General features: G+C 38.5%; 1 protein-coding gene across 1 annotated transcript; it reads left to right on the top strand.

Annotated features, from left to right (window-relative positions):
- The first annotated feature begins 9,694 nt into the window (after positions 1 to 9,694).
- pck1 (phosphoenolpyruvate carboxykinase 1 (soluble)) lies at positions 9,695 to 14,133 on the top strand. Its single transcript, XM_013131897.4, has 8 exons — positions 9,695 to 9,801; positions 10,313 to 10,611; positions 10,944 to 11,128; positions 11,467 to 11,670; positions 11,866 to 12,053; positions 12,219 to 12,606; positions 12,735 to 12,962; positions 13,087 to 14,133. Exons 2-8 carry the CDS (start codon positions 10,388 to 10,390, stop codon positions 13,545 to 13,547), a joined length of 1,878 nt encoding a protein of 625 aa, XP_012987351.1. The 5' UTR covers positions 9,695 to 9,801; positions 10,313 to 10,387; the 3' UTR covers positions 13,548 to 14,133.
- The last annotated feature ends 3,048 nt before the right edge of the window (positions 14,134 to 17,181 follow it).

Below are 17,181 nucleotides of genomic sequence, written 5' to 3'. Positions count from 1 at the left end.
GAAACCCTGTTCAAGCGGTTGCCGGGGAGAGAAAGATTTAGTATGTATGTTTTTTGAGAAACAGGACACAGGTTAGAGACACACACACATAGTCTGACAGGCCAGACAGAAACCAGGAGGGGACAAGAAGATGTTTGCGTTTATCCTTATAAGGAATAGAAATGGAACTGGACCAATAGCACACTTGTTTTGTGAATTTAACGACTCTATCTTTTGGGCGTAGTAGAAGTATAAAATGATCTGTTGAATGTTGATCCTTAGACATTGTGCGGCGACACTTGTCTCCAAAAGCTTTTGTAATAAACGGAATAATTGACCTGACTCCTGGTGTTTTATTCTCCTTTCCAACAAACCAACTCGGGGAAGTGTTAGACTTCAACAGCGGGCATATATTTTTCAAGAAACAATAACACTTTACATGTTGTCTTTGTACTATTTTCTTTTGAATTTAGCGTTTAAATGATTTACACATCATTGCATTCTGTTTTTGTTTAAAATCTACACCGCCTCAAATACAGTGAAACTGCACGTTTTAGAGTGGCCTTTTATTGTAGGTTCGACAATACATGTATGTTTGTGCCAGAAGCTTTAAAGATACCCTACACTTACTTTTTAATCTAACACACAGTTCAGCCAGACATTAGGCCTCTGCTGCAGCGAGGTAAAGTTCGTTTTATAATGGACATTCAGTGGACATTCTTATTCGCCAGACAAAACCAACTAAAAGTATGGGTTCTTGATCAAGTGAAGGTGGACTACAATCCACACTTTTCAAAGTATAAATCAAAGATTATTGTGTTTTTCCCCCCAAAAAAAATCTTTATTGTGATTAAAACCTTAGAAATTCAACAGTGTCTACAAACATTGTGACATGATAACAAAAGGGCTATATTCCGACTCGGGGGAGGATGGGCTGCAATCTACCGCTTTGAGTTTTCTGAAAGTAACAACAACAAAAAAGTTTAGCCTTAGAAATTCAATACCATCTGCAAAAAGTGTGGCATGACAACAGAATTTGTATATTTGAACTCAGGGATGATGGACTACAGATTATGGAATCTTTCCCAAATGTCCAGAATGCTATATTCTCTAACAACAACAGTTCAAATATTGAAGAGCTACGAATGCAACAGGCAAAATACATCCTGAAGTAATCTGGTAAAACTTGTTATACATTTTTTTGTTACTTATTATTGATACTGAAGTGGCAAAAATATTGGTACCCTTTCACTTTTTTGTAAGTCACAATGTCTCACATTGAATGATGTAACAGTCTTTAAACACCCAAAACTGGGAGCCGGACAAAAATATTATGATTTTTTAAAAAATATTTTGTTCCATTGTCTTAGACAATAACTGCAATCAAGCGCTTTCTGTGGAAGTCACGAGTGCCGTCCCATTCTTTATTTCAACCCTTACCCTTATAGATCTCTTTTTGAGGGTCACTCCCCCACTGAGGTTGACTCAAAACTGAGGTTGACTACTCACCTAGGATTTTAGCACTGTTCGCAATGTGGTATGGAGAACCTGGAGGGTGGCAAAACACCATTTGATTGGGTAAGTAAATACAGATGTTGTAAAATAATTTCAAAAATAATATTCTAACAGATCATTGAGAAGCTTATGGATGGTGAAATACATATGTTTTTCTTGATAAATATGGTACAAATTAAGCACTGCTCTGTGTAGTTCAAAAACATATTCTTTGTTGATGCAACTGTAGAATAAATATGATCTGTATTACACGTAACATGGCTCTGAATCTGTTGTACTTAGTGTGGGGCCTTCTTACAATCAAGGTCTGTTTCTGTGGCAAGTAAAACGAAAATGCTAATCTGAGAGCTGATAGGGTTTTACCATGTCAAGCTGCCCCTGAGTAAAATGCTTGTGCCTCTCAGACAAATTTGGAAACATGTTCAAGGATTATAGGGATGTGACTGTTTATTAGTTTTTAGTAGAAATGTAACTGACTATTTGACATCTTGGGAATTACTTATCAAGTAATTAAAAATTGAACTCTGTACTTTTTTTGGGAAACCTGTTTTGTTTAAAACTTAATATTCAACAAAATTATTGAGCATGAGTGAGATTTTAAAAGTCAATCACTATAGCCTGGGAGGTGAGGGTCCAGATTTGCTCAACACCTGAATGGCCATAAAGGCATTTCTCTAGCTGTTCTAGATCAATGCTTCCCAGAGTTTATATACAAACCCAATTCCAAAAAAGTTGGGACACTGTACAATTGTGAATAAAAAAAGAATGCAATGATGTGGAAGTTTCAAATGTCAATATTTTATTCAGAATACAACATAGATGACATATCAAATGTTTAAACTGAGAAAATGTATCACTTTAAGGGAAAAATAAGTTGATTTTAAATTTTGTCCCATTCTTGTCTAATATAGGCTTCTAGTTGCTCAACTGTCTTAGGTCTTCTTTGTCGCACCTTCCTCTTTATAATGCGCCAAATGTTTTCTCAAATTGTCATGTTGGAAAATGCAAGGTCTTCCCTGAAAGAGACGACGTCTGGATGGGAGCATATGTTGTTCTAGAACTTGGATATAACTGTCAGCATTGATGGTGCCTTTCCAGATGTGTAGGCTGCCCATGCCACACGCACTCATGCAACCCCATACCATCAGAGATGCAGGCTTCTGAACTGAGCGCTGATAACAACTTGGGTTGTCCTTATCCTCTTTAGTCCGGATGACATGGCGTCCCAGTTTTCCAAAATGAACTAATATTTATTTGTCTGACCACAGAACACTTTTCCACTTTGCCACAGGCCATTTTTAATGATCCTTGGCCCAGAGAAAACGCCTGCGCTTCTGGATCCTGTTTAGATACGGCTTCTTTTTTGACCTATAGAGTTTTAGCCGGCAACGGCGAATGGCACGGTGGATTGTGTTCACCGACAATGTTTTCTGGAAGTATTCCTGAGCCCATTGTCATGGTGCGGTGAGCAGCAGCGCCACCGTGCCATGTTTTCACAAGTTCCCATATTCTCACGAACACATCCCGGACTGTCACATGTTTTCAATCTTCCACACCAGGTCCCAATCTAGCTCGTTTGTATGTGTATATATGTTTCCCCTCTGCTCCCCACATTGTGGCTCATTGTTCTTGTCGTGTTTGGATGTCGTGTGTGTTGCCGGTATTTGTAAGTACTTGTGTCATTTCTTATTGTCGTTTTTGCTGCTTTAGTCAGCCCTTTGCTTTGTGTGTTTTGTGCTCGGTGTTTTGTTTATTTCTTATAATTAAAGTATCAACACCGACTACCCCTGCCTGCACCTGGTTCCTTGTCCATGCAACACTGCACTACACCACCCTGTTTGTGACACCCATGTTGTGATTTTCATTACAGTATCATTCCTGTATGTGATGCAGTGCCGTCTGAGAGCCCGAAGATCACGGACATCCAGTATGGTTTTCCGGCCTTGAACCTTACGCACAGAGATTGCTCCAGATTCTCTGAATCTTTGGATGATATTATGCACTGTAGATGATGATAACTCTAAACTTCAAACATTTTCTCTGAAAAACTCCTTTCTGATATTGCTCCACTATTTTTCACCGCAGCATTGGGAATTGGTGATCCTCTGCCCATCTTGACTTCTGAGAGACACTGCCACTCTGAGAGGCTCTTTTTATACCCAATCATTTTGCCAATTGACATGATAAGTTGCAAATTGGTCCTCCAGCTGTTCCTTATCTGTACATTTAACTTTTCCGGCCTCTTATTGCTACCTGTCCCAACTTTTTTGGAATGTGTAGCTCTCAAGAAATCCAAAATGAGCCAATATTTGGCATGACATTATAAAATGTCTCACTTTCAACATTCGATATGTTATCTATATTCTATTGTGAATTAAGTATACGTTTATGAGATTTGTAAATTATTCCATTTCTTTTTTACTCACAATTTGTACAGTGTCCCAACTTTTTTGGAATCGGGTTTGTACATAACCCAAAGTTAAAAATGTTTTACATTTAGATATTAACTTTGACTGTACTGTATTAAGTGTCAAAGATTGAACAAAATATGAATTATCAAACTTTCAGATTGGGTGTGACCAGTGCATCAGGTGGTCCCATCAGAAGTGCCTGCGAACGACTGACAATATATACCACAAACCAAACAAAGCAATGGAAATTCCCTTTTTGTTAATGCCATTTCATTTGTAACAACTGTTTATTTATTAAAAAAATGTATGTTGCAATGTTATATTTTGTTAGATCCTTATTATAGAATTATGTACTGTTTAACAAGCTATTACAGTATTATTTACTCTTTAAAAAGCTATCAAGACAATATTTAGCATAGTATTTGCATAGTTTTTGTAAAAGGTATTAAATATTTTACTTTGAAACAAGGGTGTTTTATTTTCTCCTATTGTGGGTTATAGTGTCTCCTCCACAGAATCAACATCATGAGTCATTGTTATAGTAGTTGCACATCTACTGGAGCTCCCTCCAGTAATAGATTCAATGGTTTGAGGTTTTGATTAAAACACAGGGATTTATTCTTCAATTGAACCAACCCTATGTAAAATGTGTTAAAAAAGAAAGCTCCTCCTCCCCGAGTCAGAATATAGCATGTTTTTGTAGACACTATTGAATTTCTAAGGCTAAACTCGAAAATGTGCTAAATATTTTCTAAACACTGAAGCCTTAGATTGTAGCCCATCCCCTACCGAATCAGAATATACTACTTTTGTTGTTATGGCACACTTTTCGTAGACGCTATTACATTTCTAAGGCTAAACTCAAAAATGTGCTAAATATTGTCAAAAAACGTAAAGCCGTAGATTGTAGCCCATCCACCTCTGAGTCTGAATATACCACTTTTGTTGTCATGGTACACTTTTCATAGACACTATGACATTTCTAAGGCTAAACTCAAACATTTTAAAAAAACGTTCAGAAAACTAAAAGCCATAGATTGTAGCCCATCTACTCCTGAGTCCAAATGTACCACTTTTTTTGTCATGGCACACTTTTCATAGATGCCATTGAATTTCAAAAGCTAAAATCAAACATTTTCTTAAAACTATAAGCCAGTAGATTGTAGCCCATCTTCCCCCGAGTCCAAATATACCACTTTTGTTGTCATCACACACTTTTCGTAAACACTATTGAATTTATAAAGCTAAACATTTTGAAAAACCAAAAGTTTGGGAGAGAACCCAAAAATAGTCTGCCGAAAGCCCGGGTCTGATGATGTATTTTAAGGCAATTGTCAGGCTGATTTTCAACTGGTGAAAATGACACTCTGTAGTTCTAGACTAAATGAATAACATTGCTGTAGAAGTAGCTGTGTTTTGTTATTTATTAGGCAGATTCAAAATGTTATTACGGCCTGAATTTATTACTGTGTATGTTAGGTGTATTTCGCTATCAAACATTACTTATCAGTGAAGACGTAATGAGAAATGTTTGTTGTAAAACCTGTTATAAGAACATAGATTGACATTTCCATTAGCAGAGCCCAAAGGTCGCAATATGCTGTTTTCTGGTGCGTCACTGATTTAGGGACCATCATGAAAGTGCAATACCGCTTATTGCCTGAGTAAAAACATATAATTTTTTTTTGCGTCAACCTTTTAAAACCTTCCCCACCAAAGGAAAAACATACGTAAAACATTATTTGAAAACATATTTTTCTACGTATATATTTGTTGCTATAGCTGTTCACTATTTCACACTCTGATATTCAGTGGGTATAGAAAGTCACCGCCCCCTTTCAAAATGTTCACCTTTTGTTGCCTTACAGCCTGAAAACACATCAAATCAGATTTTTCCAGATTTATTTAGACACAGTGACCCGCAAAATCCAAGTCTAAATCCAATTCTAAAAAACTTACAATGAGAACAGTCAAATACCCTATTTTGTAAAACAAAAAAAAAGAAGAAATATGGGGTGTAATTTTGAGAGGAGAGGTGAAGGAACACAGCACAGTTGTTTGCAGATCTCTTGCTCATTTGGATAGTGAGTTATTCCAAAAGTTCTAGGCTACTAATACATACTTGTAAAATAAAATAATAAGAGTACCTTTCAGAGTAGAAGGTATCAGGAAACACCTCACTTGTTAGTAGATCTTATATGGATTATGAGCTATTTAAAGAAAAAACAGCTGGAGGTAGGTTTTCCTAGCCACTGTGCATCAATCCTGTTGTTGCTTGCTTTTTGGGGTTTCAGGCTGGTTGTTTTGCAAAAGCACTTTGTGACAACTGCTGATGTAAAAAGGCCCTTATAAAATACATTTGATTGATTGACTGAAGAGAGAGAGAGAGTAATTCACGTTAATTCATGGAAATTAAAAACTGCAAATCTAATTGTTGTACTCTGGACAAGGCAGTTCAGATAGAAACTTATTGTAAAAGTAATCTATAAGTTAGTAGTTGTAAGAATGCAAACATTTGATTACAAATAAATATGAAGGAAAGGGAAAGGAACACAGTAAACCCTTCTGTAGATCTCTAGCTCATGTGGATTTGAGCTATTAAAAAACATCAGTTTAGAATGATAATTTAATGTAAAATTAAAACCAGCAATTATAATTTGTGTACTTTTGACAAGGAATGTCCGTGACCAGAGTAGAAGTTGTTTAAAGGTACATGTCTTTCAGATAGTATTACTATGTGTAAAATAATGTGATTTTCTTTACCTTTTATTTTTATAATCAGAATATATACCTAGTACCTTGGCCTTCCTTCACCTTGTTCTACTGTACATACATGAATGTCGTCTTTGTAAAACATTTTGGTAGAGCTATTGACGTGCAAACTCTTTTTACTAAAGTTTGTCAGGCTACACATTTTCCTGATGGCAGCCCTCCTATGGACCTAGCCCAAGCAGGAAAAATAATAGAAGCCTCAGCATTCTGTACCTGACAAAGGCCACAGATTTGTATCTGTTGTTATGTGTTCTGACCAAAGCCGTAGCCATGGAGTCAACATTGGGTGGGACCAAATCAGCCAGGAGTCTAGGGGCCCCCCCAGAAAAACATTTAAAAATGCTTAAAATATTTATCAGACTCTTAGCCATCAATATTTGCACAATCTGATAGTGCCATGTTGATGTTGTTCCTAAGACATCATAATTAATGTTGCTCCAGGATCATCATTGCAACTGACCTGTAGTTAGTTGGTTACCCCAGTCCAAAGACAGAATATTCCCCTGCCCCCCACCCTTTGACCTAACCCTAACCTCAGAAACCTGTGCCTAAACCTAACCTTAGTGGTACTTGTGGTACCTTGTAGGTAGTGGTACAGACAACCCACTCTTCTCCATGTAACTTGCTCTCCCTGCCCTGTTGGCATCCTCATACCCTCTCTCTCCCTCTCTTTCTTTACTCTGAACGCACCAGAGTGAACATGAAAGAAATATCAGTAAACAAGTTTCTTGCCATGATGTTCAGGAATGGATAACCAACCACTTCTGATCTGAATGGCAATGATTATTATAAAAATAAACATTGACTCACCTCTTGTACTACTGCACACTTATCATCTGACTGGTATGCATTTTCTCACTGCTCTCAACTTTTCTGAGGCTGCCCAATAAACTGATGAATGTCACTGCCACCCTTCCTCTTGCTAGTGATGACACTCACTGTGAATGAAAGCTAACACTAATAAAACTGCTTGCACTTTAATCAAACAAACATTAATAATGCTATTTATCATAAGCAAATACAGCCATACAGTATACTAAACAAATATGCAATAAATGAAAACGACTACTGTCTGCACAAATAACACATGCAGCGCAACATACATGATTGACACTTTACTCAGACTTCGTGTGTGCTTTCTGACATTTCTAACAAAATAATTAACGTAGGACATTAACGTTAGTTGAATACGCACATGAGCACCATTGTGATGATTGATTGATTAGCACTCGCAAGTCGGCCCGTTTTTACCCAAAACCTGTGTTTACACTCCATGCAATTACTGACGCTTTTTTTAGCAAACTAATATTTATTTCCACAATTGGTTCCAGCGCAAAATGACTTGTTGATGTTAAAACTATCACAATCGACAGGAAGATATAGGTAACACTCACATTACATTTTAGTTTTCAACTTTTTAATACATTTGAAAGTAATAAGAGAGTATAATGTTCGTCATAGATTGTACCTACCAACAGCAATCGACAGACGCCTGGGGTATGGCAAAAGCAGTTGGACAGACCACACGCCGAACTGCAGTAAACCACAAAACTAGAACAGATAATAATAATAACGGGAATTTGTTAGGTTTAGTTATGATTATGATTATGTTTAAATTAGCTAATAATTATTTTTGGACGGCGGTGCAAAATATGGTTGCCTGTCGTAGCATAGCGCATTTGTATTTTGTTAATAATTTATATATCAATATATGGGGGGGGGGGGGGGGGCGTCATTTTGAGCATATCTGAATATTGGGGGGATTGGGTGTCACTCCAATATATATTGTGATTACAGCCTTGGTTCTGACGATCTGTAACCTACCTTAAAGAATTCCACTATCTTAAAATATTTATCCTGACGGGCTTTCACTATATGTTCACAGTGGCTATTCTCAGGCCTCAGAAATCACGCATCGTCTACGGCCATCACCTGATCTCTTTCAATTCTACAGAAAGAAAAAATGATGTGTTTTACAGAATATGAATATTAATCTAAAGTTTATGGAATTTTCTTGTAGCTACTGTCCTGCGTATGCTAATGCAGAAAGTATTTTTATTTCTGAAAGTCTGAACAATTTCATGCAACAGTGAAACGGCTCATGTTTGGATGTACTCTTTTCAAATTCACTAATTGTAAAATGTCACGAATGTCAGATTGACACGTTGACAGATGACTGTTTTTCTTCCTCTCCTCCCTCGCCCACCTAAAATGTTTCCTCTACCTATACCACTCTGATGTTGTCATCCACTGTTCCAAAAAATAGGTGAGCTTTCCAGATTGCTTATTGACTAATTTAATTTGGTCTCTGAATGACAGTATTTTATAAATGACAACGGGTGTTACGTTTCGTATACAGTTTTAAGTTATGCATCGTTAAAATATGAGAATTCATGGTCGTGCCTGTATTATATACTTTGATCAAATTTTGTGCAATAAATCGAATCTTAAAGGTTTACCTACGACTTTTTAATTGTACTTTATTTTCTTATGTAAACAATAAATGCCCCAATACATTCTGACATGTCCTACTAATATTCAGATCTAAAACGCTCTGGTAAATAGACACATTTAAACGTTAGCGTCACAGTCCGGAAAAAGTACAGCAACAACCGTTACTATTGCGTTGTCAGTATTTAGATACCCATCATACGAAAGACCCTTTGCCCATCGTCGGCAAGCCTCCAACAATGCGCCAATCGAATGGATCTATCACAGTACGTCACGGGATGGTCCTCGGACTTAAAGTCTTGCATCACTGGTGATGTGGGTCAATGTTGAACTTCTGATGGATGGTTTGGCACGTGTTACGAGAGGCGTTGTGTGTACCAGCACTTTGAAAGAACAAGATGCTCAGTTAATGATTAACTCGACCAACGACGTATTTTTTTGTATTAATGATTCACTGATGACTGTCGAAGTACTTTCTGAGCTGGATTATGCAAATAACTTCAGGTTCGTGACTCCTTTACCCCCCCCCCCCCCCCCATGTTCCCAAAGTATAAGAAGACATGGTTCTCCACTGTATATCATACAACTCAGTCCAACAAGGAACACATGCATTGATGCCTCATCAAGATTAAGCTGATGAAGCTTAACTAACTCATTTAACAAAGACAAAAAGGTATTGTAATATTATCTGTATTTTTGGTATGATTTAATATAGAAATGCATTGGATGACATGTCTTGCAAGCGAAACATGTTCTCTTGTTTTGTTACACAACAGTTTCATTTTTTTCAGTGTATTATGTACATTATGTTAAAATGCAAACATATTGTATACTTTTAATTGCTGCTACAATAGATTGTTCAGTTCATACAGTACTGTCACAAACGTTGTTCTCCAAATAGTTATGGAGGATGTTCAAAATTATTTTACAGTATAACACCTTAACCTTTATATGAACAAATATATATATATTTATATATAATATATATTTATATTTATATATAATATATATATGTATATATATATATTTATATATATTAATATGGGACCATACATATCCTTGACTAAGACCAGTCTTTTTTGTGTTAGGTCAAATAATGATAACAAAGCAAAACATTTCACCTGAGACTTTTTTGAACTCATATGCTGAGCTAATGTATTTCTTCTCTTTCCTTTATCCTCAAGGACCTAGAGAGGCTCCACATTGAATCACAACTCAATTTGTCCAGTAAAATCCACTCACAGCCAACAGAATCAACCATGCCTCCTCAGCTGCAGTCCCAGAACCAGACAGGCATCCGGGTTGTCCAGGGGGACCTAGGGGCCTTGACCCCAGCCGTCAGGGAGTTTGTGGAGTCAAATATCAACCTGTGCCAGCCCGAATCACTGCACATCTGTGATGGCTCTGAAGAGGAGAATTGTACAATCCTAACCCAGCTTGAAGAGCAGGGCATGATCAAAAAGCTGATCAAATATGAAAACTGGTATGTTTATTGGATTGATTTTAAGATCAGTTGGGGACCCTGGGATATTGTTTGTGATAACTATAATAATTTAGGGTGTTGATCAGAGCATGATGAAGAGGAAGACCAACTATAAAACATGTTATAATATTAAAGGAGGAAATATTGCTTTTGTGTTTCTATAGTTACATATGACCAAATAAAAACAGATATGTGTGGTTTTCTTAGAATTTTTTTCTATTAAAATATAGGCAGACCAGACACTAGTTATAACAACATAGTTGACAGGGAGTTGGCGGTGACCATGTTATAAATCTTGACCCAATGGTCTTTTTTTGTCTTTTGTTTTTTAGCTGGCTAGCCCGGACAGACCCTAGAGATGTGGCCCGCGTGGAGAGCAAGACAGTCATTGTGACCGAGGAACAGAGAGACACAGTTCCGTCTCCACGAGGAGGTGGTGTCAGCCAGCTGGGGCGCTGGATGTCTCAAGAGGAGTTGGACAAGGCCATGAACCTGCGCTTTCCAGGCTGTATGAAAGGTACGGTACGAAAACAACTAGACTCCTTTTACATGTCATTGGTACATTGACTCAAAGCAATGTTGAGACTGGGAGTAGCACTATCTTGTATTTATATTTATATAGCAATAAATCCCACAGTTGTTTGGAGCTTATTTGTGCGGCCAACTGTATTTATTTGTTAACCAATGTTTTATTGGGACGAGGATATTTGTCAGCTGCATAGAAGGTCCAATCCAGATTTGGCATTGAAACCCCCCCGGAACAACATTTAGCAATTACCATATTAACATAATATTTAGCAGCCTCATTCAAAATGACGTACAGTCCTAATATCTCTTGTCTCTTGTGTATTCTAGGGCGTACCATGTACGTGATTCCTTACAGCATGGGGCCTGTGGGCTCCCCCCTGTCCAAGATCGGGGTGGAGCTAACCGACTCTCCCTACGTGGTAGCCAGTATGAGGGTGATGACTCGCATGGGCAAAGCCGTTCTCACTGCACTGGGAAATGGAGACTTTGTGCGCTGCCTTCACTCTGTGGGCGTTCCCCTGCCACTTAAAAGTAAGCCCGGCACAAGGCTATGCACTCAACCTGCATGGAAAACTCTGAAAACAAGCATTTTAGAGAATTTGATAGATAACACATTTGCTGATTATATTGTAAAAAAGCCTACGATACTGTCCAATAATACTTTGTATAGTTATCTATGTTAATCTAAAATGGTACTCAAGTCTAAGCTGTCTTTCTCTCTGCCAGAGCCCCTGGTCAATAACTGGCCATGCAACCCCGAACTCACTTTGATAGCCCACATTCCTGACCGCAGAACAATTGTTAGCTTCGGTAGTGGCTACGGAGGCAACTCCCTGCTGGGAAAGAAATGCTTTGCGCTTCGAATAGCCTCTCGCATTGCCATGGAAGAGGGCTGGCTGGCTGAACATATGCTGGTAAGCAGTCCCAATAAAACTCACTTAATAGGTGCATTGTTTTCTGAGAGCAGCAAAGGTTAACGTAAATTCTAATTACAATTGATGCTTTTTCTACATTTATTTCAGTTAGTCACTCTGTATTAAATGGATTTGAAATGTTAAATGCACCCATTCTTTGTTCAGATCCTGGGCGTCAGCAACCCGGCTGGTCAGAAGAAGTACATTGCAGCGGCTTTCCCTAGTGCTTGTGGCAAAACCAATTTGGCCATGCTTAATCCAACACTTCCTGGTTGGAAGGTGGAGTGTGTCGGGGATGACATTGCCTGGATGAAGTTTGATGACAAAGGCAACCTGAGAGCCATTAACCCAGAGAATGGCTTCTTCGGTGTGGCCCCCGGAACCTCGGCCAAGACTAACCCCAATGCCATGGAAACCATTCGTAAGAACACTCTGTTCACCAACGTGGCCGAGACCAGTGATGGCGGCATCTTCTGGGAGGGCATGGACCAGAATCTTCCAGAGGGAGTCACATTGACTTCCTGGAAGAACAAACCCTGGACAGCCCAGGATGGTAAGTCCCCGCAATACTGGTCCTTAGCAAGCCGCCTCCCAGTTCAGTAAAACATACATCTTAAAACACTTCTCTTGCTTTGGAATAATTTTTACTCTGCTCTCTGCTCATGTTTTTTCTTTCCATAGGTGAACCATGTGCGCACCCAAACTCGCGCTTCTGCACTCCAGCCAGTCAGTGTCCCATCATTGACCCCCAGTGGGAGTCCCCAGAAGGCGTACCAATTGAGGCAATTATCTTTGGGGGACGCAGGCCAGAAGGTGTCCCCCTGGTCTATGAGGCCTTTAGCTGGCAACACGGCGTGTTTGTTGGAGCTGCCATGAGATCTGAAGCCACTGCTGCCGCAGAGCACCATGGTGAGTTAAAACCACAGTTGCAATCTCTGCGCCAATGAATAAGTAAATGTATAGAAACATTCATTACTTAGAGCAGAATTGAAGAATGCCATTTTCTAAACTCTCTTCTTCTGTTGACCGTCAGGCAAGGTGATTATGCACGACCCCTTTGCCATGAGGCCCTTTTTTGGTTACAACTTTGGCCGCTATCTCTCCCACTGGCTGAGCATGGCCGAGCGTCCCAATGCCAAGCTTCCCAAGATCTTCCACGTTAATTGGTTCCGAAAGAGCCCATCTGCTGGATTCCTGTGGCCCGGCTTTGGGGATAACATCCGCGTGCTTGACTGGATGTTCCGTAGGTTGAGTGGAGAGGCTGGAGCTATGCCCTCGGCAGTGGGCTACCTGCCCTGTCCGGGCTCCCTGAACTTGGATGGCCTCAGGGAGAATCAGGTAAACATGGAGGAGCTGTTTGATCTGTCCAAGGACTTCTGGCAGAAGGAGGTGGAAGATATCAGATCCTACTTTGACGTCCAGGTCAATGACGATTTGCCCAATGAGGTGTCCCAACAGCTAGAGTCCCTTGAGCAAAGGGTGAGGCAGATGTAGGCAAAGAGAATGAGAGAGAGAGAAAGGGGTAAAGATGTGGCCCTTCAGAGCCGTTATGACCTAAGGCTAGAAAAGTAGATATTTATGATCATTCTGCAATATTAAACAAGCTAGTTTTGAAAGACACTTTAGAAATCTCTTTTGACAAGAAAACAAGGTGGCTCACTAATTCCCTTGTTGAAACACGCCACTGTCATATTAGCATCTCAATGAATTGAACATACAGCCAAGTTACACTTGAAAAGGGGAACAGTCTTTTTAGTCCTAAACTGATCAGTTGTTCACATCTGTTTTTCAAAGTATGTGATGAGTTCCAAACTACTGATTCATGTGTTATTTATCATTAACTTATTAACAAGCAATATCCAAAGCTACTGTAGCTCAATTTTGGTACAGCTGATTACAGATGGATTTAACCCGTCATATATTTCGCCCCTACACTTCTCAACTGTGTAGGACTTTGCTTTGTCCAATTTATGTCCTTATTTATTTGTATTTAATGGTATTATTTGTATCCATGCTTTTTTGTTGTAATCTGAAATCTTACAAAGATTCCCACAAGAATAAACTTTGTTTAAACTGTTAACTCGTTCATGATTCTTCAACTTATTTGTCTGTGGGATTTCATATGATGGACTGTATTAGAGAAGAAGGACTGATTTACATGATATTAACAGTGAATTATGTAACACAAAGGGTGACACACAGAAAGGGCTTTAGACAGGTACACTCGTGGTGATTTGTAGTTGATGGTTTGTCAAAGTGGTTTGTCATTGGTACTTGTAAGAGATTTGTAAAGTAACTTTTAAAAGACAAAAGGCACCACCTCAACAAAACAAATGTCTCGTATCGCAATGGTTAATCAAATAGTTAGGGGGTCCATTTGTACAATTCTTACTGCACTGCTAGCATACACACAAAGTATTATACATACAGTATACATCTGCAGTTAATGTTTTAAGTTATTCCAAGAGATTTTCCAATTTAGACTTTCTTGCCAGTCCGTCTATCAATTTGCATTGACTTGTAATCTCCTTATACTCGCTTTCAACACAATGCTTGCCAAAATTACTGTCTGTGCCCTTCCTCTTTCCCTCTTGACATACCTGTCTTTTTAGCCTCTGCTTCTGTCATTAAAAAATTCAGAAAAATGCATAGTCTAAATATTGATGCAAATACTGATGTATAGTCTAAATGTCACAATTAGTTTGTTATATGAAGTAAACATAATGTTATATACGTTTTTATAATTATATCTCCCTTATTTGGGTATATGCTGTCTGCATTTATATACCTGGAAAAATTAATATAAAAGGGTTGAACGGGGCTACAACAGTCATAAAGGGGGTTCATCTTACAACAATCATCAGTGATGCCTAGACTGCCTCAAGGATACTCGTTACACATTTAAAAGGAAAAACTTTGGCTCAATGCATTGATTATGGGCTGTATTTTATGTAAATTTTGCCCAAAGCTTATGTCGCCGAAAAAAGTATTTTAGTTGCCCCTTTAAGGGCAGAAGGTTACCATGGTAACAGAGCCAACAGCATATCTGACTATACTGTAGTAACCTGGTGTCTTCGCTAGTAGTTGCTGATAAAATTAAAAACAACACCAACAAGCATGTGTGTTAGTTAGTACATTATTCCATATGTTATTTCATAGTTTTGATGTCTTCACTATTATTCTACAATGTGTAAAATATTGAAGGTACACAAAGGTGTGTACAAACATTTGACCGGAAATACATACATCATGGTTTTTTCTTGTAATACATTTTCTTGATTAAATGTAATAAATAAACACAAATATTGTTAAAAATTATAACTTGTAGTAGCTCCCGGGCCCCTGGATGAGGACCCCTGTAAACACTACGGATTCATTTCATCAGACATACGTACACAGTTACACAGTTGGTAACTTTTAAGCAGAGCCTAAAAGCAGAAGTAGCTACCAGGGTGGGACAGCTGAGCCATTCAAAATATATGTAACATGAATGCCATCATAATACAAAGTTGAATGTGGACTGAACAAAGGCAGCCTAAAGATTTTTGTCATGGCAGTGAAGATTTTATCAGCGGCATACCGCTGATCCAATTTAGTAGTGTCGGAAATACTGGAAGACACCATAAAATGAAAAAAAGTTTTCTTGTTATGTAGGTGCTGAAATGTTGTGCTAAATCTTCATTTCTGCGTGACCCACTTCATACTATGTCCTGTTCACCTAAGTGCATGTTACATGGTGGTTGTGGAAGAAATGTGCTTACGGCGCAAAGCAATTTGTAAGTCAAGAAAATTTACTCTGATGAGCCAAAAATTACAACAATTCAGAGGTGCAAATTACGTTGATCATCTCAACAGAAGAATTCAAGTGACAAACAAATGTCACAGGTAACAGGCAAATTATTAACAACTATACTAGACCACAATGTACATACATACAGTCATACAATCAATGTATGTAGCCTATACAAAAATTATTTTAGTTATTATTAATTATTATTTTATTTATACATAAATCAACCTCAAAGATTATATTAACCTTGCAGACATGTAATCTATAATTCAAAACATTTATTGCATTTATTAGGAGGGGGCTCTATTGCCTATTGCCTCAGTGGTGTACAGTGTTCTTGGGCAATCAGAGACCAGCATAACAGGGCTGATTACCGGGCAGAATGCTGGCAGCAGCCCTTTTAGGATTGTTTGTGACTTGGTTTTAGTAACTTAGGAGTCCTCTTGACTACTCCTAACCTTTCACAGATTTAGGAGCTGGTTTTAGCGCTAAAATGCTTTGTGAAATACTTTTAGACCAAAATCTTTGTAGGAGTCCTAAAATTAGGACTGACACACCCATGGTTTCTACTAAATCAGCAAGTTGGGAGCTATTTTTTGCCTTAAGATGTTTTGTGAATAGGGCCTCAGATATGCAAAAAGGTCAGTTGAATTCCTTCTAAATCATCACCTCCAATATCATAGTTTTGCTGTGGTATCGGTGAGGCCTGTACATTTATATCAGCTGTACTCCTCCATTGTTATTACCTAATTTCTATAGAGGGTTGTGTTTCTGCTTCAATGGAATGTTTACAAACCTACAGTATCAGCAGAAGACACTACATACAAATTACATATGATTGTGCTATGAAACTAGTGAATGTCCTTATTTTCCATTTTCTTTTTGTTCAGAAAGAATGTTTTATTCAGTGTGTATAACATTGTTTAGTGACATACAGTAACCATCATGGAGTGCTCAGAACATACAAAAATGCAAACAACAACTGTGAAAACTGAATGTTCACTCCCAGACACTGACTGTTTCCTGGTCTGCTGTGTGGGGCTGTGAGTAACCAACAAGGGCTTCCCCAAAACAGAATATGAACCTGGGGTCGAAGTTCTGTGTGTTGCAGTGCAGAGAGCTTCAGGGCCTCTGTGATTGACAAGCGAGCGGAATGTCCAAGTGCATCAGGAAACTGCATACAACTTAGCCCAATATTTTGAGCTCCTGCCCTGTAGAAGGACATAGATGCCCATGCCACACTGACACAATTTTCAAAAGGTTGTCTCTGTACGCCACCACAATGGATTTGATCAAAAATCCTGTGCAGGCAATGACTGCTTGAAGTGTAGAATGCGT

The sequence above is a fragment of the Esox lucius genome, chromosome 17 (assembly GCF_011004845.1).
Source record: "Esox lucius isolate fEsoLuc1 chromosome 17, fEsoLuc1.pri, whole genome shotgun sequence".
In the NCBI taxonomy this organism is placed as follows: Eukaryota; Metazoa; Chordata; class Actinopteri; order Esociformes; family Esocidae; genus Esox; species Esox lucius.
This window is presented reverse-complemented; position numbering and strand designations above follow the sequence as displayed.

Bases quoted from the DNA above. Each gene is read 5' to 3' on its own strand.
- pck1 (XM_013131897.4), top strand. From the start codon at position 10,388: ATGCCTCCTCAGCTGCAGTCCCAGAACCAGACAGGCATCCGGGTTGTC. The intron at 11,671-11,865 runs GTAAGCCCGGCA...TCTCTCTGCCAG, and splicing joins CGTTCCCCTGCCACTTAAAA to AGCCCCTGGTCAATAACTGG. The intron at 12,054-12,218 runs GTAAGCAGTCCC...TTCTTTGTTCAG, and splicing joins GGCTGGCTGAACATATGCTG to ATCCTGGGCGTCAGCAACCC.